Source organism: Chanos chanos, chromosome 6 (assembly GCF_902362185.1).
Source record: "Chanos chanos chromosome 6, fChaCha1.1, whole genome shotgun sequence".
NCBI classification, from domain to species: Eukaryota; Metazoa; Chordata; class Actinopteri; order Gonorynchiformes; family Chanidae; genus Chanos; species Chanos chanos.
The window spans coordinates 23,481,141-23,505,661 of record NC_044500.1 but is presented as its reverse complement, the minus strand read 5'-3'; the positions used below and the strand labels follow the sequence as shown (position 1 = coordinate 23,505,661).

Sequence of the window (24,521 nt, the reverse complement as noted above, 5' to 3'; positions counted from 1 at the left end):
CTAAGACAGATCACTGGCTTTAATAGTTTTCCAAAGTTAGCTAAAGGCTTCATAAATGATGTTGGCAAATCCCTGACAACATAAACCACAGAGCAATACAGATACATTTTTCTCCAACAGAGAACAATAAAATACATGACCCCTCTCAATTCTATTTTGGACACACATCTAAAAACCTCTCAATTCCCCCTTCTCTGTCTCCCAAAGAACATGCAGTAATGAGGAATTAAAATTGAATAAATATATAAAAATCCAACACTAAAATCCTTCACTTTCTTCTCTCATTTTGTTCTCTCATGCTCTTTTTGTCAACTGCCAAAGCCACAATCGATATAAAATTACCAAAGCCACAGTGAAGCTGAAGGGGAAAAGTCTACAGTTTTTTAACATATGCATTGCTGGTTCCCTTTTTGTTGCATTATTAAAAGCAGAGTTTGGGCCAATCGCAGGGGAGAACTCCACCCCAACTGCACCTCTGTACTTCCTTTACTGTCATACCAGCTGCCTTCACACACACACACACACACACACACACACACACACACACACACACACACACACACAAACATACTGTGATGCAGCTATAAGCAGAGACTACACGGCATTTGGACTCTCTCTGTTTCTGTTTGACAGTTAAAGAAAGAAAGACTGAAGCTTGCTTTCAAACATCATTGTTAGCTCCTGAAGTTTGCTCATGTTGCTGAATTTTATTGTACATAAAGTTAAAAGGTTTTTTTTAGGATACACAAGGCTTTAGGATCACCTTATCATCCCTCAAATAACAATGAATTAACATATCATTTAAAAAAGAGCCGACATTAGGCTGATGGGATACACTACACACAAACTATATATATAGTCGTTACCCTAGTGCTTGATGTTATACAGTCATAAAGACCCATATGATCATTATATAAAGCAAACAGAAACAAAATGCCACAGCAGTTACTGAGGCCATGAAGGTTTTAGGAGCAAACTTCAGTTGGACACTTCTCTCTCTGCTCCCTCAAACAAACATCATCCAAAATATGGACAGAAAAATTAAAAGGACAAAAAACAGTTTCCTAGTTTCCTCCCAAACATACTCATGAATATATGAAAATTAATTATTCCTGACCACTAAATCAAGCAGGTCCTTCAGTCATTCTCCATAACATACTGAAAATATGCAAATATTTCACTGTGTGATACACTGTTTCAGTCTGCTAATTCCATGATTCAGTTTGCTGATTCAGTGATTTATTTCGTTCATCCCTTATGGATGTTCTGATTACTGCTGCAGTCCATTTTGCTAGACAGAGCCGTCCAGGTCAGGTCCAAAGATGAAGTCGTATTCACTGAGGATGAGTTCCACTGCTTGGTTCTGGTAAACCAAATTAACAGCCATGTTACCATTATCCTGCTCTAGGCGCATGAGGGTCGGGCCAAAAACGATCCCTATGTTCTGTGTCGTCATGCGGTTCTGGTCAGAGTGCTCCATCACCCTGGAGAAGAACGGGAAGGATAGAGTGATGAGTGATACAGTAACCAAAAGTGAAAAGAAAGAATGGAGTGAGAGAACAGAGGAAAGAGATAGAACGAAAAGAAGCATACATACAAACAAATATGAGGAAGAGGGAAACATACAAGTCAGAGAACAATAAAGAGAAAACAGCGATGAACAGACAAAAAGGGTAAATGAAGAGAGGGCAGAAAGGATGTGAAAAGGGAAAGAATTTGAAAAGAGAAAGAATTTGAAAAACAGAGGGAAGAGGAAGCGGGATAGAAAAGGTTGAAAAATAGGATGAGAAATGTGGGAGAAGAGAAAGCAAGGATTCAGGAGTGCATGTGTGTGTGTGTGTGTGTGTGTGTGAGAGAGAGAGAGAGAGAGAGAGAGAGAGTCTATGTGTGTGTGTTTGTGAGAGAGAGGGGGACAGGGAGAGAGAGAGAGAGAGAAAGAGAGAGAGAGTGTGTGTGTGTGTGTGTGTGTATGTGAGAGAGAGAGAGTGGGGGGAGAGGGAGGGAGAGAGAGAGGGAGAGAGAGTGTGTGTGTGTTATTGGGATGCAGTAAGGGGTTAAACCCACAGTGTGAGGAGTGTGTTTTTTTTTTCTTCTAAAAATGCCATTCCCACCAAGCCACAGAGGCAGTCAGCAATTGCTCAAAACTTCCACATTAAAAAATATGGGGGGGGGGGGGGGGGGGGGGGGTGGCGTTCCAGTTGTGGTGGCGGTGGTGTTGGTGTTCCTTCCAGCAGACTGGCCACAGAGGTCCCAAGGGGTGGGGTGGGGGTGGGGGTGGGGGTAAAGACAGAGGGAAGAGCATATTTGGGGGTTGCATTGGGGAAAGTGAGGGATAGCATTCATACACCAGGCGACACCTTGGCACAGACATCTCAGTCATTCTTTAGGTCTCTGCCAAGATCTGTGCCACCTTTATGTTTGTACCATCTTTACATTTATACCATCTTTATATTTATGCTATCTTTATTTTTATACCATCTTTATGTGTATACCATTTTTATGTGTATACTATCTTTAGTGTAAAGGTAGTATAAACATTTCTTTCTCCTCCTTCCATATCTCCAAGTATTTATTGGTGTTGAAGGGTATTAGTTTAACAACTCTACATTCATAACTGGATCACAACTGCTAAAACTCATGATTTGAATCTATTTGTTAAAAATCCTTTGTCCAATTCATATCCCTTGACGACTTACAGCACATGGTACTAATATCAGTGACATGTAACTATTGCAATATATGCTGGTATTGCCCCCTAGTGGTGGTCTTTATATAGCACTGTAGTGTGCTAAAAAGAATTAAAGAAAAAAGAACCCTTTTTGTGACAGTTGATGTATATATTAGGAGAAATCTTTGATATATCACTATGAATTCTTAAAGCATCCCTTGACAAAGAAATGGGTAGTATATTCCTTTAAATTTCTGCATATGGACATTTATGTTCAAATGCTCGTTTCTCAAAACCAACTACTACAGGTGAAACTCTTACCGTCTAAGGTGTCGAAACAGAAATTTCAGAGTGTCATGGTTCGGTCGCGGCATGCTGTTCACCATCAATTTCAACTGCTCAACTTTTTCTGGGTAATCACACAGCTCTACAACACAAGGCCACAAAACACACATCTTTACCTGAGTTCGTCTTCTTTACAATCACTTTCATTATTTATGTTTGTCATCCATGTGGGACATTATAACAATATTATTATATTTACCAAATGAATATTATTCTCTTTACAATGATACTGTGTCTACTGTTTTTCACGGTGGACGTTTGACTTTTAAATTTGGATTATCAATGTATTTAGTTGTTTTCATTCTTTTTATTTTAGTATTTTACTCTGATAGTTATGATTACATCTGTCCCTATTCTTCCTCTCTCTTTTTATTTCTTTCTCACTCACTGACAGTCTCGACAATGTGGGAGAAGAGGTTGTATGGGATGAGTGGTTCCGGAAGCTCCCTAAAGAAGAGCTTGAGAGCTCCTGTGATCACATGGACGTCTTCCCACTGCGGGTCCTCCAGATCCAGCCTCTCCTCTGACACACGTGGGCAAGAGAAGAATGAAACAGAGCAGCAGGACAGCACAGGATGAAGAGAGATGGAAGAGGATGGAATTTAATAAAAAAGAGCAAAGTTAAAATAATGCAGTGAAAGAAGACAGGAATAAAAGATAAGGTTTGGGAATGGGGGAGAAGATGAGGGAAACGGGGAATAAATGAATAAACAGACAGAAATAAACATTAGTGTTTTGTATAGGAAATACTGAGAACAATGATATGGTGAAGTGGATAGCACAGAAAAAAGAGACTATATTAAAACTGGTGAGTAGACAGATACAGTGAGGTTCAAACAGAAGGCAAGGAGGACACTGTTAAGACATATGTCAGAGTCCTGACAGAGCCAGCAGACTCAGTTCAGGCTAGACCACAGGGCTCAAGACCAACAAAAGGAAAAGAGGTAAAAACAGGCAAAAACAAGGCAACACAACAAGGCAACACAACATGGAATCAGCTTGGCCACACACACACACACATACACACACAAATACACACACACAGATGCACATACATGCACGTGTGGGCGCACACACACAAACACACACACACTTAATTTTGCAGCGTGTTAAATATTTGAACACCACATTTTCTGTTCACCGGAGCACCCAGAGAGATACTGAGCACAGAGAGATGACTGACAGCAGACAGCATGCTGTAACTGTTTTGTTAGCCATAGGGAGAAACTGTTTGCTCAGCACGCTGTAACTGTTTTGTTAGCCATAGGGAGATGCTGAAAGCGCAGTATCAGACTGGAAATGGCTGGAAATGTAAGGACTGGCATTTTCTACCACACGTTCAAATGTATATGACATTGCAAATATCTCCAATGCAGTGGACAAATCCAGATGACTTAGCAGAGCCTAACTGCATTTTTAAAATGTGCTTTCATCTGAACTTGGCTGGCTGGACATTTCCAGTCATTTCCAGTGGCAACAGTTTTAGAGCTGATGAACTTCCCAGGGCACCATAATCAAAACCTACCAACTAAAAATGGTTAAAACAGACTTTACCTATTAAAAATCGTTAAAACAGACTTGGAAGCCAAATGAGGACATGTGTAGAACTCAATGCAGTTTGTGCTTTACCCAGATAAGTTGACAACACTTTCAACACTTTCAACAACTGACAACACTTTCATTATGCAGCTATGTTCGTAACTTAAGCAGAACTGATCTGAGATTAGCTTGTAAGGATAGAAATTGAAAAAAGCATGTGCTGCAAGCCAAACACAGACACTGGCAGCTGAACTGTATTAGGCTTGAAAGTTAACTGACAGCTCTATTGACCAGTCTCTCACTACCTTGTACCAAATCATCCGGGAAGAGATACCGTCCATCCGTGGTGATGGCACGCTCTAGAAGAACCAAGAGGATGTCACATGTCTTACCACACCGAGCACACAAGCCTAGGCACCAGTGCATCTCGATGGGCAGCAGAGATATGTGGGTTGAAAAGTACCATAGTTACTTTAATTTGTTTTTCCATATAAGTGTCTTACTTGTGTTTGACTGGACTGTCATTATTATTTTACTGCCTGTCATTGACGAGCACACATACACGTCTGTCAACATCTCTGCTGTCTTACTGTGGATTTGTTTTTCATATAGTCAGCAATGCTCACTCTTTCTCTCTGTCCAGGACAGCCAAGTGCCTGCTGGCCCCAAACTACACACACACACAGACACACACACACACATACAAGGGACCAACGATTTATCTCTCTCAGACCCAGTCTATCTACCAACACAATTACACAAATCTGACAGAACTGGTTAAGGGCTCTCTGAGCCCCATTCCTACAGCTGTCTGTCTCTATTCATCCTCACCTGTTGCTGTCTCTATCCATCTTCACCTGTCGCTATCTTGATCCATCCTCACCTGTCGCTGTCTCTATCCATCTTCACCTGTCGCAATCTTGATCCATCCTCACCTGTCGCTGTCTCTATCCATCTTCACCTGTCGCAATCTTGATCCATCCTCACCTGTCGCTGTCTATATCCATCCTCACCTGTTGCTGTCTCAATCCATCCTCACCTGTTGCTGGTAATCCCTCACTGAATCTGACCTTTGATGAAACTGTCATCTCTAAATCCTTTCTACATTCTCTACATCCATAAAGAACACTAATTATTCAGGCATTCTGCTCTGGCAACCCACAGCTAGCCAGAGGAGGAGAGATTTCTGCTTTACAGAGTATGGGAATTGCCTTTGGTTTGTAATAAGAGTGTTGTTTAATTCTGGGACAAACATGTGGTGTGTGTGTATGTGTGTGTTAGTATGTATCTTTATTATTCTCACCATGGTTTACAGCAAAGCGCAGTTTCTGAATCACAGCAAGATTTCCGCTGACTCTGTAGATCCCATCTGTGTCCAGTCCTGTCAGTAATACACACATAAGCAGAGATTATCTGTAACCATGCTTTACCACACACACCTGTGAGAGACACCCACACAACTCCACAGCTCAGCAGTTTCTGTGCTTAGACAACAGGTCACAGGTCATAATGATGTAATAATGGCATGACATTACCTCTCTTCTCTACGGCGTCTGTGCACATCTTGACAAAACGAGGGACAGTGCTCTTTTCCCTCTCGCACAGGACATCCAAACCACAGCCAAACACCTGGTCTGTGTGCAAAACACACGCAACCACACACATATACACACAAACACACACGCACGCACACACACAAACACACAAAAACACACGAACGCATGCACGCATGCGCATGCATGTGCACACACACACATGCACACAGACGCACACATGCACTTGTCATTTTCTGAAACAGGCAGAAATGGAAAACTAGATGACATATAACAGCTCACCATATCCACATTTTGAGCCACATTGACATAAAAATGTGGGCATCATGAATGAGGACAGAATTTTCACTCATCCAATAACCATTAAATCTGAGCTGAACTGATTAATCTATATGTCTACGAAGATCTGTGAGTAAGATATCACTACACATGAGACAGTGGTATGTTAGAAACATTAGAGCATCAGACATTAGAAACTTCTGGTTTGCAACAGTCTGTAGTGGACTTGTAGCACACTCATTCCCACAGCCTTTATCATCCACCTGACCCTCCACGCCGTTGTCAACTGCGTTTGTTTTTCAGAACCCCTGCATTTTTTTATACCATAAAATCCGATGAAACAAAGAAAGGACAGAATCAGAAGTAAAACTTTAACAGTGGATTGTAGAGGGGCTAAAGCACCCAATAAAGAGGAACAAGGCATAATTAAGGAATGGTTGACTTTAAAAATCTTCACCAAAAAATGTTTTGTGAGGGGACAGCTTAAATCCTGCCTCCTAATTGTTTTTTTGTGGTCTGATACACAAGCTTGAAGTTGTTGTTTTGTTTTCATTATGTAGGCTAAGCCATGGGGACATTTAAGCATGCAAACAGCACAAGTGCCACATGTAATGGGCCCTTCAGTGTGAAAACATTTTTCTGAATGTGGATATGCAAACTCATTTATACAGGTGGTATTGTTACAGTGGGCACATGAATAACAAGGAGAATTGTTGTTATATATCAAAGAGAGACTTATCAAAGCAGAGAAAACCAAAAAATTTAATTTTTTTTCCACTTCTACATGAAAAAAAGTGAAGGGTGTTTCAACTGGTTACTCACTTTTTCATTAGAGGCCAACATGTGCAAGGATTTTAATATTGTAAATTATTTTGGTGTGACAAGGGTGAGAATCTAGAAGTGAAGACATAAAAATGAATTCGACTAGTCTGCATAGGAGACTCTCTACAGCATTTATAGGTTTTCACATAAACATCATCATCATCTCATTGGTCTGGAAAAATCCCTTAAATCCTACTGTTCTTGTCTAAAAATCTTCATCAGAGCGACCAATTCCTTGTAATGTATAAAATGGCTGGAAGGTAGATGGTGTTTAAGAGCAACCATTTCATCATAATGTATAAAATGTCTGAAAGGTAGATGGTGTTTAAGAGATACTGGATGAAACCTGCTAGCACTCAAAAGAGTATTTTTATCAGTGGGCTTGGTATTAATAGTGGTGGACAGCTTGTACTTTGTAGTACAATAAAATTAAAGGATGCCATGAACTTGTCTGGTAAAAAGTAATTAAGCTGTTGGGTGGTGATTACTCTTGCTTGCTCCTGATGTAGGTGTCAGCCAAAACATCCTTTTTTCAACAGAGTAATTTTAAATAAAATGAATAAGGTAGGTTTGGTTGTGGTCTATTTTTCTAATTTTTTACATTCACTTTAAATTCCAAAGTTACCCAACGGGGGTTGAGGTGCAGTGTGTGTGTGTGTGTGTGTGTTATGCTGATGGTCAAGAGGGATGGTGTGTTTAGGGAGGGTAGAACAGCTGCTCTAGCCATTTTAAATCTGGCATATCAATGGTAATGCATATTCCTGGGCACCTGTTTTAAAACCAAACAAAATTAGAGTGACCCTCTATCTCTGCAAAGACAGGTACAACACAGCACTGTAAGATCAAAGTAAGGGCGGAGTTACACGCTAACATGGAAATTCTATTTCCCTGCAGATCATTTTGTAGACAATATTTAAAACTAAAAAGCAAGTGCTGAAACACTTTTTTGCTCTTTTGCAGAGTAACTCCAGCAGCTGTAAAATGAACTGAAAGAAGTTGATGGAGGAGCTGATGGAGGAGCAGCTCAGCGACAGAAGGGTTTCTTTGGTGTGTGGTCCCCTAAATGCAGGATTCTCCTGTTTTACTTGCAGGATGTCTGATGTGTAGATTAATATTCATTCAGATTCAGATTCTTTTCTACATGTCAATAACACTCTGACATTTTTCCAACAACATCACAACAGAATAAATGCATCACGAATGGACCATCATACACTGGCATGAAATATTTGTCAGAACCAAACTCCAGATATATTTAGGGCTTATCTGACAACTGAAATGGTCTGGTAGGTGATAGCTACTGTAGTTAAAAACAGGGGTGGAACGTACTATATTAAAGTACTGTATCAGTCATCATACAAGACCAGCATAAATATCAGATATAATACTAGACCAGGATAAATATCAGACATAATACCAGACCAGGATAAATATCAGACATAATACCAGACCAGGATAAACATCAGACATCATGCAAGACCAGGATAACTATCAGACATAATACAAGACCAGGATAAATGTCAGACATCATACAAGACTAAGATTAATATCAGACATAATTCTAGACCAGGATAAATATCAGACAACATACAAGACCAGGATACACATCAGACAACATACAAGACCAGGATAAATATCAGACATCATACAAGACTGGGGCTCCGGAAGCAGGGGGGGGGGGGGGGGGGGCAGAATATTGGCTCTCTGAATATCTTTGTTAATCGACACTGTCCATTTTATGCCAAAAAACAGAGAGAGAGGTTAACCATTGCAGCGGTAACTTAGCTTGTAATGCACAGCGTCGTTGATTTGTGCAGGTAGATATAATTATATGTTGGGGGGAGGGGGGGCTCACCAGCCTTTCTTTAGCTGATCCATGTAAGCTCTGGATGAAAATAAGCAGAAACACATTCTCATTCATAAGCAAGGGAGCTCACAGCCAGCCCAATCCACATTGTTTTAGGATTAATGTTTGATCCCCGGGTATGATGTTACTCTGTACCGCCAACCAAGGTCTGGATCGCAAGGAAAGTAATGTGATAATGTTTAAGAAGAATGGCCGAAGCTTACACTGGCTGTGCGACGTATTTTGTTGATTTGGGAAATCACATGTCGGCAACCACACCTGGATACCTGGCATAGCAAACAGTCAAGAGTTGTCATAACCTATGTCTGCATTTATTCTGTAACATTTGTTTATCTATACAAACCTGCCTAACCATCCCAACACTTTGTTTGCTAAACTCGACAAGTTACTTTTGTGTTCAGGCACAGGTTATTTCGACTACATGATTACATCAAATTAGTAGTTGCGACATTGCAATGTAGCATACGCTATCCTGGTAACGCCACTGTCTTTAGGCTTTCTGTTTCTGTCTCAAACTGCGGGAAAATGGTGCATTTAGCTGCCAGAATTAAGAAAATTGTCCTCGTGGGAAGGATGCCCCCGGACCCCCCTACAGATCTGGGTTTACCCCATGTTCTTGCCCCCCCCCGCTTTGAAACTCATTCCGGTACTGCTAATACTACACCACGATAAATATCAGACAACATGCTAGAGAAGGATAAATACTTTCCAGATATACTTTCTTAGCTCATAGGAATGCCAGAGTAAGAGTGCACCAAAGGACCAAGTTTGACCTTCAATTCAATAAGAACTGTGAAGAGTTGTTGGGGAAAATGGCTTATGTATGTAAACCAGGGGGAGATCTACAACACACACTATTTTTTATAATTTACTGCAAATGAATATGGACTCCAAACATCACTTACTAGTCTCCTGTGTTACTAATAATCAGTGATAACTTTAACAAAAACATACAGGCTCACCCCAAATGTTTACTTTGGTCAGTCATGTGTTATCTCTGCACTCTACACATGCTTGGACAGAATCTGTGATACAGCTTTGCAGCAGTTCAGAATCATGGCTGTCTTGTTATTTCACTCTGTCACATGTTTTGTGGCAAAGTACACCAGTATGAGTTTGTTCTTCGGTATGGATTTTGACTATACCATGCTGACCGGTAGAGCCCTAGGTGCCCTTCCATTACAGCTAATCTTGCTTCGCTCTCATTCAGGTTGCATGGGGGTGAAGTTTGTTCTGACTGGGTGAAATCAGAGCGAATCTGGCGAAGCAAGCAAAATTGAGATGGCAAATCCCCAACTTTATGCAAATAAGAACCACGAGAGAACCAATCAGTTCAGCGTGTGATGTGTTTAGTACGTGACATTCTCTAGAGAGGCGGAAGTAACAAAAAAAAGTCTGACCAAGTTGGCGGAGGCTAAAGGCTACATGTAGCATGAAAACATGTATATGATTAACAGATGTATGTGTAATCATTTGTGTCTACATCAACATGGGTTGTTGTTTATGTGTTACATGAACATAATCTCTCAACGGCTCTGGTCAGGCCAAATAGACCACTGTGAACCTTTATTTAAGCACTTGAACTTAACTGCTACTAACAGGATAGCAAAACAACTTGCCTGCTGGCTTCACAACCATGCCCCACAGCAAAAACACAAGGTGTTTCTATCGACTATTCGAGGCATTTTCCAAAGTCAGCGGTGGACCGACAAAACAAATGCCATCACTGTGTACTTGTTCTTAAAATACCTCTGTACTGTGTGAAATATGTCTTAGTAATACAGTTAAGAGTTAGTAATAGCTACCATTCACTTGCCATACCAGTGCTTTACCCCTTTAGAAGCATTTATATTGAAATTTTAAGAAAAACAAATATGCCGTGATATATATCATTACCGTCTGTGTTTTGACTTGTACCATGATATAGATTTTAGGCCATACCACCCAGCCCTACTGTAGATTAATGACAGACAGGAGCAGAGCTAACCTTTTATTAGTCCTTTCTCCTGCAGGGACTGTAGCGTGGGCCTCTTCTGAATGAGCTTCTTTAGACGACTCTTCACTCTCTTCCTCTCCGAGTTCTCTAGGTTGGAGGCAGAGCGCGGGACTGCAGAGGACAGAAAGTCAGATCGGCTCAGGTCAACAAGAGTGTGAATAACAGAGGAAGTGAAAGAAAGAAGCCTATAAATACAGGCAAACAGAAAATGAACAAAGAGTATGACAGAAAAGTGTTAATGGGTGTGAATGTGTAAGGGACTGACGCGAGGTCCTGTAGCATGCACGGCTATCGTCTTCATCCCCACTGTTATCCAGCAGGTCCACCGACCCTGAGCGCTTCAGTGAATACAACAGCACATTATCCAAAGGGTTCTCCCGGTCCTTAAAAATAAACATACGCACACATGCACACACGCACGCACACACACACACACACACACACACACACACAAACACACAGAGCTCATCAAAAATACAAAAATAAAACTTGTCATAAGATCTTATAGATGATGGAGTGTGGATGTAAGTACTTCTGGTTATGGTGATATTATTTTACACTAAGCTGTCATAGCCCTGTTCCCAATCTTCTATAGTCATCAAAACACAGTGAGTCTTTCTCACCAGTCTGTCGATGACCCTGCGAATGGTGCTGTACCAGTCTCTAATCAGAGAGTCTGTCTCTGACTGCAGCAGAAACTCATTGCCCGTCACCGTCCTCAGCTGAAAAGACAGACAATGTCACTTTATTTCACTTTAAACAACTCAATACAATTCAACACACACTTTTTACTTTAACACTAACTCATACAATGAGTGTAATGCCCTACCAACAGATAAAACATTTTACATTTTTACATTTAAAAAATGTTTTAATATATGACATATCATTAAAACATATCAGTTTGATTGAAACGTGATTGAGTGTTGCACATGAAAAGACCAGTGTCATGCCATCACTGTGTTTAGTACCAGTCGTTCTGTACGACCCGTTTGGATCTTTTTACTGATTCGGATCTTTGAATCTCGTTCAGTAAAATGAACGAATCTTTTTTTGAGTCATTTGTTCATTTCATTCATTGGAACTAGTGTGGCACTGCAGCTGTCATCTGAGTAATGACAGAAAGATGGTTCTCAAACACTAATGGTTTGCTTCACTTGGTAAAGTATAATACACAAGTTCACTTTTGTTAAGCTCTTAAGCAACCTTTTGGACCATAGCCTACTGAGTTATTCAGTGGAAATGACTGATTATCTCAATTCAAAAGTCAAAGTCGAAGCATTTATTGTCATATGCACAGTTAAAACAATGTCATTCCCCATACAATGAAATTCTTACTTTGCCTTCCACTCTGAATGCTGTTTATCAAATAAACACAAGGTATAAGAAAGTAGAGATAAAGGAAAACAATAAAAATATATAAAAATATCCAAAGAACACTATGTACAAAATGTACAAGAGTACTGCACTTATCAATAAAAAATATCGTTCTATTCATTCTATGATAGCTATTCACTTTAGCCTTCCTGATCATTGAGGGCAAATTAAACATCCATTCAGTACCTACATTACAAACAGCTAGCTACGGAAATGTTCTGATTGACCAGCTAACGTTAGCAAGCTCTCCTCACCAGTAATAATAGCATTGATCATGTACTGCTGTAACCATGAGAATAATGAATGAAAGACACAGGCCCGAAGACCCATAGTTATGAGTCATCAACGAATCAGTCGTTCCTACACTGAGAATATGCAGCGGTCATGTGACAAGTGAACGGAAGGAGCCGTGAGACCTGTTCGTGAATCTGAGCCTGTAGCTGTCACAAATCAAATGAAAGAAACGGTCCAGGGAAAAATGAACGGATCACTCACTGAGACGACTCGTCATACAAAAGTCATACAAAAGATCAGTTCAAAATGAACGGATCGCATTACTGGTCGACTTGTAGTCGTTAGTTCAAGCGATTAGTCAACTATTCGTCGCGCCTTTATGATATTAATTTAATGGTTTAAATATATATTCTTGGGGTCATCAGAAAATGGTTTGGGTTTCAGGGCAGAGAGAGAATTTTATAAGTAACACTGTGCTACAGTACAGAGAAATACAAAACCGTAATAATGAGCCTTTAAAATATGAATTTTACAACGCACGCAAGAAGCGAGCTGCCCGTTTATGACAATGCTTTTCTTTTTAAGAGCAGTATTAGGGCCACATGGTGTGGGGGTGGGGGGGTCTGAGATTTTGAAAATAAGGTCGTGATATTACAAGAATAAAATCATAACTGAGGGAAAAAAAGTCATAACATTACCAGAGTACAGTCATAATTTTACGAGAAAAATCATAATATTACAAGAATAAAATCGTAAAATTTCGAGAAAAAAAACATAATATTCAGGAAAGTTTATTAACAGCAACCAACAAAACGGGCAAGAGGACAATCAATGGCAGGCTGAACCTGCTTCTGGCAACTGGTGCTGATGTGCCAAAAGATTAAGTATTTCGTTCTTTGTGAAACCTATAGCCTACTAAAGTATAATGTCACAAGATGCTCTATGTTCCTCATTTTAATGCAGTCGGCAGGCTGCTCTTCTGATATTTCCTCCATGTAGCCTAACATTGCGACTTTATTCTTGTAATATTATGAATTTTCCTCGTAAATTACGACTTTATTCTCTTAATGTTATTACTTTTTTTTGTAAAATTACGATTTATTCTTGTAATATGACAATCTTAATCTCGAAATCTCAGGGGGGTTTTTTTTCCCGCAATGTGACCCTAATACTCCATCGTATGTTAGGCTACTTACATGTTTCAGATAAGTCATGTTTGAGGTCGACAAATGATAGGCGTATCTTTGCATGCACAGTTTGCATGTCACCCTCTCGGGGTCATCCATTACACGTTCGAAATAATCCCACACTTTGGATGATTTCCTGCCTGACATAGTGTAATAAATTTTTAACAAAAAGGCGCAGCTCCTGGACAGAGTTCGAGGGCTTTTTTTCCTGCGACTAACTGACCAATGAAAACTTGGTTAACTAAGACTCTTTTCGTGGACTAACAGTTTAGTCGACTATCGGGGGCAGCTCTAAACAAATCACAGCACTAATTGGTGTGACAAGGAACAACAGATGTCACATAAACACAGTGGTATCAAATGTAAGATAATAGTGAGGTGAAAGTAAAAAGCCACAGTCTCCAAAAAATGGAAACACTTTATTAAAGTCCACATACGTGAAACAGGTACTTAGGTACAGTAACACACACTCACCTTGAAGACATTCTTTTTGCTGGAGAGTTCATTTGCCCACTGTAATTGAGCTCCCCTAAGATCCACACTGCTTTCTGGTTGACTGTTTCCTGGTTTCTGTGAAAGGAACACATATAAAAACAGACTAATTTAAGGTCTTCATGGAATCAACAGTGTCCTACTTTTCATGTTCTAATGTTTAAGTATAAAATTCACACTTCTAACACAGTATGCAGCCTTACCCAGCTTGATGGGCTTTGAGTTTTTGGGTCTTTGAAAAACATCAGGCTATTTCTCACCAGCACCACCCATGACATGTTCCAGTTTTTCCTTCAGAATAAAGATAATTATCAGTTTACACTTAGGAATGCCCTTCACAGGAAGATTACACACACATAACACACAGCTTTGCTGATCAGTCAAATGAAGCAGCCATGATCTGTGTTCCCCTACCTCAGTTTCCTGCCTCCCTCTGCAATCTTGGTCTTATTCAGCAGCCCCGCCTTCTGTATTTCCTGTGGTGAGAACGGTTTGGGTGATAAGCACAAGAAAGCCACAGCACCTGGGTACACTCAGTCTGCTAATTTTCAAACTCACACAACTTTCAGACTGACTTTACTGTGGAGTCAGCTCTTCTTCAGGAAATTCTCATCTCTCATACTCAATGTGTCCATCATGAATGACTCAGTGGCTGTTCGCACTAAACATACTTGTACTGTCAGATGTTCAATCACATGTTCATAGTGTAACATAGTTGCATTATGAAGCACTTAAGTGACACACTTCTGTCTAGTTGCTGATAAGGCTGATTATGGTGAAATTAAGTAGAAGCTCATATACTGTAACTGAATGAGTCCTGTGACTTTCATTGTAACATACTGCAGACAGATTTTACAACAGGGTGTTCCACTAGCTCCGTCCCACTAGCCCTAGTGTGTGTGTGTTTGTATGTTAAGGTCTGTTTGTATATATCTATGTGTGTGTGTGTGAGTTTGTAAGTGTTTGTGAGTGTCTGTGGGTAGGTGCGTGAGGATCTGAGTGGTGTGTGCCTATGTTTGCTTTGGGGGGTTAGGGTTTCTGTGTGTGTGCGCATGTCTGAGTGTGTCAGCATGTGGGTGTATGTGTAGGTGTTTGAGTGTGTGTGTGTGCGTGTACGTGTTTATGTGCATGCATGCATGTGTGTGTGTGTGTGTGTGTGTGTGTGTAAGTCAGGGTTGTTCAGGTTTTGTCTTACTGGGTTCATACTATAACTGTCTAGAAAGCTGGCAGAGGAAGGTGACTCCATGAGCTTGGTGGTCTTTTGGTCGTCTGTGTGGTCTGATGACTGAAAGAGAGACAAAAAACACAGCAGTGCCACAGTCAAAAATAACATACGCACATATTTACAGCTTACTGTTACATATGTGTGTGTGTGTGTGTGTGTGTGTGTGTGTGTGTGTGTGTGCGCGTGTGTGTGTAAAGAGCTCTCATTGTAAGTGTATATACTTATATATTTCTGTATGTGTGTTTTCACTACCATGTCAGTTGGGGACGACCTTGCTAACTGCTCAGAGACAATCATGGAGAAGGAGTGGCTAATATATTCCGCGGCCTCTGAAACACCCTGGGCATGGTTCATGTTGTAGGAGGTGGAGTGTAGGGTGTCTGATGAGGCTGCACGCTGCATGATCTACAGGAAGACGGAAAAATAAAAATGTCTCAGGTCATGCATGGAATAAGCTCATCCAGAATGCCAGCACGCGGGGGGGTATTCCAAAAGCAAGTTTAGTGAAAACTCTGAGTTAGTTAACTCAGAGCAGGTAGTAAACCTCTTAATAGAGGAGTCCTATGGCTTTGTTCTGAGTTTTCACTAAACCCACTCTCTGGAATACTCCCCAGGAGTAACAGGCAGGTCTTGGCCTTTGTGACCTGAAAACAAAAGATTTTAATATTTTACAGGCAGACAAGAAATCCAACCAGTATAATGAGACAGCAGCTCTTCTGTCACTGGGTCTCTTTGCATCATGTTGCCAAGTAACATGCCCATCATGAGCCAGTTTAAATGGTCCCACTTCATGCCAGCCCCCTCCAAGTGATGGATGAGTGTTTGAACAAATGGAAGATAGTGAAGGACTTGCCTGTTTCCAGGTTTTCCTTTATATTTTTATGTGATAATAATGCACATGTTCAAATTCTATCCTGTTGAAATATAATGAAATTCATTTTTATGTTTACTTAGACAGGAAAACTAGAGCCAAAAATCTCACCTGGCTCAGCTGCCAATCACCATCTGCATTCTGGGTGTTGTAGGCAAAGTCTAGAAGGAGCTGACAGAGGGAGAGACATGTAGATTTATTTTAATCAATAAAATGTCTGGCAGTTCACTGACTGATTCAGTAAATGATGAAGAAACTGAACTTTTTTGATGAATAGTTAAAAAGCTTAGCTCTTGTGTTTCATCCTGCAATAACTTCATGCCTGTCAACTGTTTGTAACTGAAGTCTGTTGTTTTTGGTTCTCTTTTTTGCTCTTTATCCTTGAGTTCATGCAGAGAAGCTGCTGGTTTTCTGATTTTCTTCTCTATCTTTTTTAAACAATTATTCTTCTTGCCTATAATGAAATGTCACAATGAGCTATGAAACAGCAGGTCTGACCCTTAGTCTCTCACTGTGCGAGCTGTGGCATTTGCCCCATTTGACCTGATGTTGGCACTATAATCCATATAATAGCCCATTAAAACTGCGCTGTTTGTGGACTTCTCTATGGGTCACCCTAAACCAAGCCACAACCTAGAGTCACAGAAGGTGCTGGTAACTGGCGGGATCTATGGTTCAATATGGACGTGCCATCATTACTGTAGCAGTGTGTATGTTTTGGTTCTTTGTTGCAAATATCATACTTCATACAAATTTCGCTGTCCCATTAAAACCATCATTTGACAGCGTCAATCCCCATTAATCTGTAAAAGCGCAGAAAACTTCAGCACTATGGTGTCTGCCTCTGTCTTACTGAAGCTCCGCAGCCAGTCTTACTCACACCGATCTCAACGCACAGTAAAAACATGTTAATCTCATTTTTCTGTGCTGCCATCACAACAAAAAGCTGTATCTCTCCCACCTAATTTTACAGCTATTAGTTCACTTACCCTATTCTTATTCACATATTAATATACACAAATATAACTCACACTGTCATAAGCCTTGTAAATGATCAAATGTACAAACATGTAGAAAGACGTAACTAACACATAAACACATACCTTCTTCCTCTTGCAAAATAAAGACACACCCAACTCACAGCAGAATGACTCAACTCATCTGTTCCAATAACCAAATGAAAAGCCAGCAGTGATCAAACACTGTGAGTGTCAGTCAGGAATTAATCCATCAAAGCGCTGATGGTTTGGAGCTCCGTGACAGATGATCTAAAACGCTCTCTCTTTTCTCACATTTGTGGGCTTCCCTATGAGCCACAGTCCAAATTCACCTCTCTCCTTCTCGTTTTGGCTTGCTTCACTTCCCCATTCAATGAGGAAGATGGCATTATCAACATATAACATCTCTCTCTCTCTCTCTCTCTCTCTCTCTCACACACACACACACACACACAGTCTCTCTGTCACCTTCCCACTGTCTTGACTACCAAAGCAAGGAAGCTATGTTCTGTGAGAAAAATGATCATATTCAAACACACAAACACACAAAGTGAGTGAGGGAGAGAGAGAGAGAGAGACAAAGAGAGAGAGACAGAGAGAGAGAAGGAGAGAGAGAGAGATGTTGTGGGCTTGATATCACTTTCTTGCTTGATATACCACCTGTTCAAGAGTCTCTCTTACTGTCTAAAAGTGCAGAGGGCCATATTAGAGTGAGAACCATTACTCTTTTAGGGTTAGAAAGATTAGCAAAATAAAAAAGCCATTTCAGACAAACAATTATATAAATAAATGTTGAAAATGCATAGGGCGTAATCCCCTTTTTAATCTGGATTTTGATTCCTGCTCTAATCTGCAACATGAGGTGACCCTGCGTGATCTCTGGCAATCTGGCAGTTGTTTGTGTGTGTGTGTGTGTGTGTGTGTGCGTGTGTGTGTGTGTGAATGCAGTCGATATGTGAATGCAGTCGATATGTGTTCATAAGAGAGGAGGATGATAGTGATAAAAAAGCTATCTTATTGACCATAAACACAGTGTGTGTCAGCTGACCTACCCAACTGGATAAGACACCTCTTACATTCTCATGGGCCTACAGGCAGTTACGTGGGGTGTATTTTACCCTGTGATGTGGACTGTTTCCTGAACTCAGTGTCAGATGATTGGAGCCACGTGGCAGAGTCACAGCCTGGATCTCAACAGCCTACAGAGGAACAGAGGGAATGGACATTAAGTCAGCAGCCAAAAAAAGGAATATATGGAAGAGGAGTATAGTTTATGGGCAAGTGTGTGTGTTACCTTGCAGGCTGCATGATCGCGGGCCCTGCGGGGTGGTTTCCAGGACCTTTCCTTGGTGATGATGTTGACATAGAAGCTGCGCCCGGACACATGGTCTCTGTACTGTTCCCACAGGTCGAGCTTCTGCAGCGGCTGCTCTCCTGGCGCAGGGCTAGGCGGCTCTGGCAGCTGCCTTCTCATCTGGTGCTGCTCCACAAAGGAACCCTGGGAGATGTAGGCCTGAGCTGAGAGCTGGGCCAACACAAATAATAAGAGGAATGCAGATGCAGATTGTGCATGTGAAAGTTTAGATGTCTCTTTGTGTGTGCGCGTGCGTGCATGCGTGTATGTGTTTGTCCAGAAACAAATGACTGCACTGTTATTACAAAAAGGTGCATATGTATGTTTGATGGAAATACATACGTAGCTTCGTTATGTGTAAACAAGTGTGTAAGTCACTCAGAGCCACAACTGCCAGAGGAAGTGGGTTAAACCAAATGATACAGAAAGCAAGTGAGAAACAGACAAAAGCCTGCACTTCAAAAGGTGACAGAGGGGAGGATTTCTACTGAAGGAAAAGCAAGTAAATAAAAACATGTCAAATAGAAGGTTTGTATTTTGTCTCATGAAGACTGAAGGCAGAGAAAGTTAGGTGAAATGTGCTGTTCTATGGTTGCATTTCTTACGTCCTTTTTATATATTCCTGAAGGTATATAAAGATAAACTTTTTTTCCTCGAAACATAAACGTCTACTTATGTGTGTGCTTATCTGGATTATGTGTGTAAGTGAGTGAGTGAGTGTGTATGCACAACTGATCACAACTTTTAGAACAGTGAACTGTCAAACAGCTCTCACCATGATATCATTACAATACTGAGATAATGGCTTTAAGTTATTTTTAGAGATAAGTATTGTGATTTGACATTGTGGTTAACTGTGATTTGTTATTCTCATTTTACTGGACTGCAGAAAAAGTTTAAAATAAACCTGTGTGGATAAATTTTTATTAAGATCCACAGATGTAACAGGACACAAAGAACAACTATGAAAATGGAATTGTGAAAATAAAAGTCAGCAAAATCACACACATACACGCACTCACACATATACACACACACACACCATTCCACACTAACACATGCATGTACGCGCACACACACACACACACACACACATGCACACACACACACAGATTTAAGAGCACTTTGCTGTACTGCAGTAGAGCAGGGCTGTTAGCGTTGGACATTGCTGGGCTCTGAGGCCTGGACCATCGAATGGAGTGGCCCTTATGAGCTGACAGAAAGAGATTGTCTTTGTTCTCACAGAGCAGCAGGGTGTCAAGAGCTTCCTGATTCTTTGACTTGTTTAATAATCTTGTTTCGTCTTGTTTCGTCATCTAGTCTGGGCTGTGCCATATGAGATGGGCATGTGTGTTTGCTGGGTTGAATGGGCAGGGGAGAGCAGGTCGAAAACTAACACAGACCATTTGTACCACCGATATTTGCTTATGTCCAGAACAACCACATTTTAATAGGAGGGACAGATGAAGTGACTGTAGTTATGTCAAAGAAAACTATGAGTTTCACTGAACTTAAGCCAGTGACAATGTTACAACCCACCCATGTCACTTTTCTCCTCTCTCTCTTCTGTACTGCAAATATAGGCAAACCCCTATGAATAGCATTCCTATACTAAAAAAATACTTTGGACCTGGATGGAAATTCAACCTTGGAACCAGAGAGTGATGACCAAACCCATGCCCAATGTTCCTGTGTCTTTGGTTAGAGCTGTAATTTTAACCCAAACGGATCCTTCTCGAGTACTGAAACCCCAAAACATACACTCATAATAAATTCAGTATTGACTCAATATAAACTCATTGTAAACTAAATATAAACTCATCGTAAACTCAGTAAAAACTCATCGTAAACTCAGTAAAAACTCATCATAAACTCATTGTAAACTCATTATAAACCTCATCATAAATTTAATATAATGCAGAATGAACTCATCATAAACTCAGTTTAAACTCAATACAAACTCATCATGAATTCAATATAAACTCATCATAAATTCAGCATAAACACATCATAAACTCAGTGTAGACTCATCATAAATTTATCATAAACTCAATATAAACTCATCATAAACTCAGTGTAAGGAGTCAGATATGAAAATGCTTGCTATCATGTGGTGAACCTAACCCAGTATATTTTACATAATCATCCACTGATCTTGATTTCTCCACATTATGAGGAAAAGCCTGTAACGACTTCGTCTCCTCCCACACCGACTCCAGCCATTCAGCGATCGGCGTCGCCGGTTTACTAATCATCGGCCTGTCCCTTCATCATTCACACCTGTGTTCACTTTGCTTTCCCTGATTCTCACCTCTTTATAAACCTCACTGTTTCCTTTAGTCGTCGGGTAGTGTACTCTTTCCCAATGTGTACTCTGAGCGCTCTGAAAGATTATTCGTTCATTCCTAGTGTTTTCCTAAGTTTTGGTTCTGGTTTACATTCCAGTCTAGTTTGCTTTTGTTTGTTTTCTACTTAGTGTGGCTATCGGTGTTTGTTTGTATTTGCCCGATTCGCATTAAAATTTACTTCTCTGCACTTGCGTCTGGTTTCCTGGTGACTTCGTGACAAAGCCTCAGGTGTAGCAGTTTGTCTTTTTTCAAGGATGCAAATTTCCCCAGGTTTACTCCTGTGCCTGACTTATATTTCACATGACAAATTTCACCATAAGAGAACAAAGTTTAAAAGCATAGTCTTACAAACTGTTAGCAGGACTTGATGAAAGAAAAACAAAAATATGGATAAAAATCAGTATGGTCAAAAAACAGATTTCCCTTTTCTGAGGAATGCATTCATTTTTTCAGTGAAAACGGCTAAAAACTGGAAGCAACAAAGCCAACTTTGCTGTACTAAATTTGCTTCATTCTTACTTTAGACCATGCATTGGTTGTATGGGGCTTGCACTCTGCATTTGCTGCACTGTACTGTATTGGATATATTTTCTTATATTGGTTAATGACATTCATGCCAGTTTAGCTTTATATGGTGGTCATAAAGACCTACCTTATCTTGCAAATTTGACAGTCACCCTTCAGTGGAAATTTATGTAAAATTGTGTGAATTTATGAAAAGGAGTGCCTGCCAAATGAATAAATGTAAATTTTAGTGTGTGTGATCAATAACGCAGCGTAACACTTATGTTCCATGTGTTGGTGTGTGTGATCGGTATAACTCTCTTATGTTCCATGTGTTAGTGTGTGTGATCGGTATAACTCTCTTATGTTCCATGTGTTATGTGTGTGTGATCGGTATAACTCTCTTATGTTCCATGTGTTAGTGTGTGTGATCCGTATAACTCTCTTATGTTCCATGTGTTATGTGTGTGTGATCGGTATAACTCTCTTATGTTCCATGTGTTATGTGTGTGTGATCGGTATAACTCTCTTATGTTCCATGTGTTAGTGTGTGTGATCGGTATAACTCTCTTATGTTCCATGTGTTATGTGTGTGTGATCGGTACAACTCTCTTATGTTCCATGTGTTAGTGTGTGTGATCGGTATAACTCTCTTATGTTCCATGTGTTATGTGTGTGTGATCGGTATAACTCTCTTATGTTTCATGTGTTAGTGTGTGTGATCGGTATAACTCTCTTATGTTTCATGTGTTAGTGTGTGTGATCGGTATAACTCTCTTATGTTCCATGTGTTATGTGTGCCATTTGTCATTTGTTAGGAAGTGCAGCGACCTTATAGAAGCTGTAATCCATATTACTAAAGAGATTGCAGGCTGGTGATGAAGAAAGGAAAGCCACACTCATAAACAAAGAGAGCTGTATGACGTTGACTGGACTCTGAGCACTGCTGAAAAAGGTGCTAACCTGCACATTGCTGTATGTGTGTCTGCGTCCAGTCTCACACACATCCCACTGGCTGTAGGACTTGGTGGGGCTCCCCACAGCAGAGACTCTGACTCCAGGTCCTGCACACTCCCCAGGCTGGGTCTCAGGGAGGTTACTGGAGCTTCTGCTGCGTGGCAGTGACACTGCTGAGCCAGTAAGGCTACTGGGAACCATTAAGCGCCCTGAGGTAGAGCAGGCTGAGGTGTTTTGCTGACCAGACTGAGGAAGAGTGGGAAAGAATGCCTTTTTTCTTGTCTCACCCTGACTAATGTCCTTAAAGGCACTCTTTGAACTGAGATCTTCCATGGACCGACAGACAGCTTTGTCTGGCACTGTTAACAGCATTAGAGAGAGGGAGAGAAATATTGTAAAAATCAGCTAAGACCAGTGATGCTCATACTGGATAGCTAGTTCCTCAAAGGGCTATTACTGCATTCACTGGTTCAGCTGTGGTCACAATTCTTACTGTTCTTCCCTATAGTTCCTCCCAACATTACCCTTATTTACAGATTCACATCTCAGCCTATCAACAGTGAGAAAATTAAAAAATGTAAATCTATGTGTAACTAATTAAGTAAACTAAAGTAATGAATAGAAGTATCAGCACACACACACACACACACACACACACACACACACAAGGTTCTTACTTGAGCACTCTGTTTGTAGGCAGGGGGTAAGCGAGGCTCTTGGAGTCAGTTTGACAGTGCAGTTGGGGGAGGAATCTGATTGGTTAAAGGGCTGAGGGGAGTGGAGGGTTGTGACTGGCACCTCCACCACATACGTGGCGGGCACATAAAGGGGCTTGCCCTTCATGCCCACGCCTATGCGGCGAACTTGCCACCAGTCTGCATTTGTCTTACGGAGGAGAAGAAAGCGTTCCCCTTCGTGTATGGACACTTGTCTTCCATCTGCTCCCTGGTACGAATAGTCATACAGGGCCTCCAGTACCATGGTGCTCCCTGGCATTCTGGCACTCTTACGACCCTTGCTCAGTGCCCCTGGGACAGAGGGGGTTGGCACAGCCATGCCAGTACGTCGCCAACTGCCCGTCAACATGGTGTCTCAGCAGGATGGGGTGGGGCTGACGACATGTCCCCCGCTGGGATGAGTCTGCAGGCTTGACATCATTGCCATGATCTGGAACATACAAGAGCAGAACAAAAAGATAAAAACCCAAACCTTTGGATCAGACCTATGTCCACATGCACACTTTGAACATACACACTCATATATATGCTTGCACTCAAAGCCTTGTCATAGTAATCCACATTAAAGAGCACATAAAGCAAACCCACACGCAGCCATGTGCCACACTTTACTGTGGCATGGACATGAAATTAAATTAAGTTACAGGTAGTGACCAGCACAACCCCTGTCTAAAAACCTTTCCTGTTCACTACAGGCAACACAAACACACAAACCTGCACATATTTATGAATAAACAGTTTCAACAAAAAAGAAAAAAACCATACAGAAATAGGGTCATCTTAAAAACCACAGATTATTTTCAGAATGACTGACTGAAGACAGATAAATTATTCCACTTAATATAATAACACCACTCAGACTACATGCCTCTGTAGTCTTGAGCTTTCTCTTACATAACAAGGTATAGTAACTTTAACAAAGTTAAGTAATAACAAGGTAAAGTAATGTTAAAGAATTACATTTTTTATGTCACCTTTTATGGCATTTTTTTTTTTATGTTTTTATGTTTTTTGTGTCATCTGTGGAATTGCTATCCTTTCATTCAAATTCAAGTTCAGTTTAAAAACTGACAAACACACATCAGCAGCTCAGTCATTTAAACACAATGTTGCAAATGTACCAGACAGCCATAGCAAAGAATCTGTATTAGTCTCTCTATTGTGAAAA

General features: G+C 40.7%; 1 protein-coding gene across 1 annotated transcript; it reads right to left on the bottom strand.

Moving 5' to 3' along the window:
• Nucleotides 1-1,291: 1,291 nt before the first annotated feature.
• On the bottom strand, nt 1,292-23,702 carry arhgap9 (Rho GTPase activating protein 9). The gene is made up of 20 exons (XM_030778176.1): nt 23,294-23,702; nt 22,623-22,975; nt 18,748-18,978; nt 18,572-18,652; nt 17,559-17,606; nt 16,567-16,626; nt 15,837-15,989; nt 15,555-15,644; nt 14,774-14,835; nt 14,563-14,650; nt 14,342-14,437; nt 11,693-11,791; nt 11,335-11,452; nt 11,061-11,180; nt 6,088-6,186; nt 5,856-5,933; nt 4,858-4,911; nt 3,402-3,536; nt 2,990-3,095; nt 1,292-1,484 (listed from the first exon to the last, which is right to left on the bottom strand). Exons 1-20 carry the CDS (start codon nt 23,700-23,702, stop codon nt 1,292-1,294), a joined length of 2,673 nt encoding a protein of 890 aa, XP_030634036.1.
• Between the last annotated feature and the right edge of the window lie 819 nt (nt 23,703-24,521).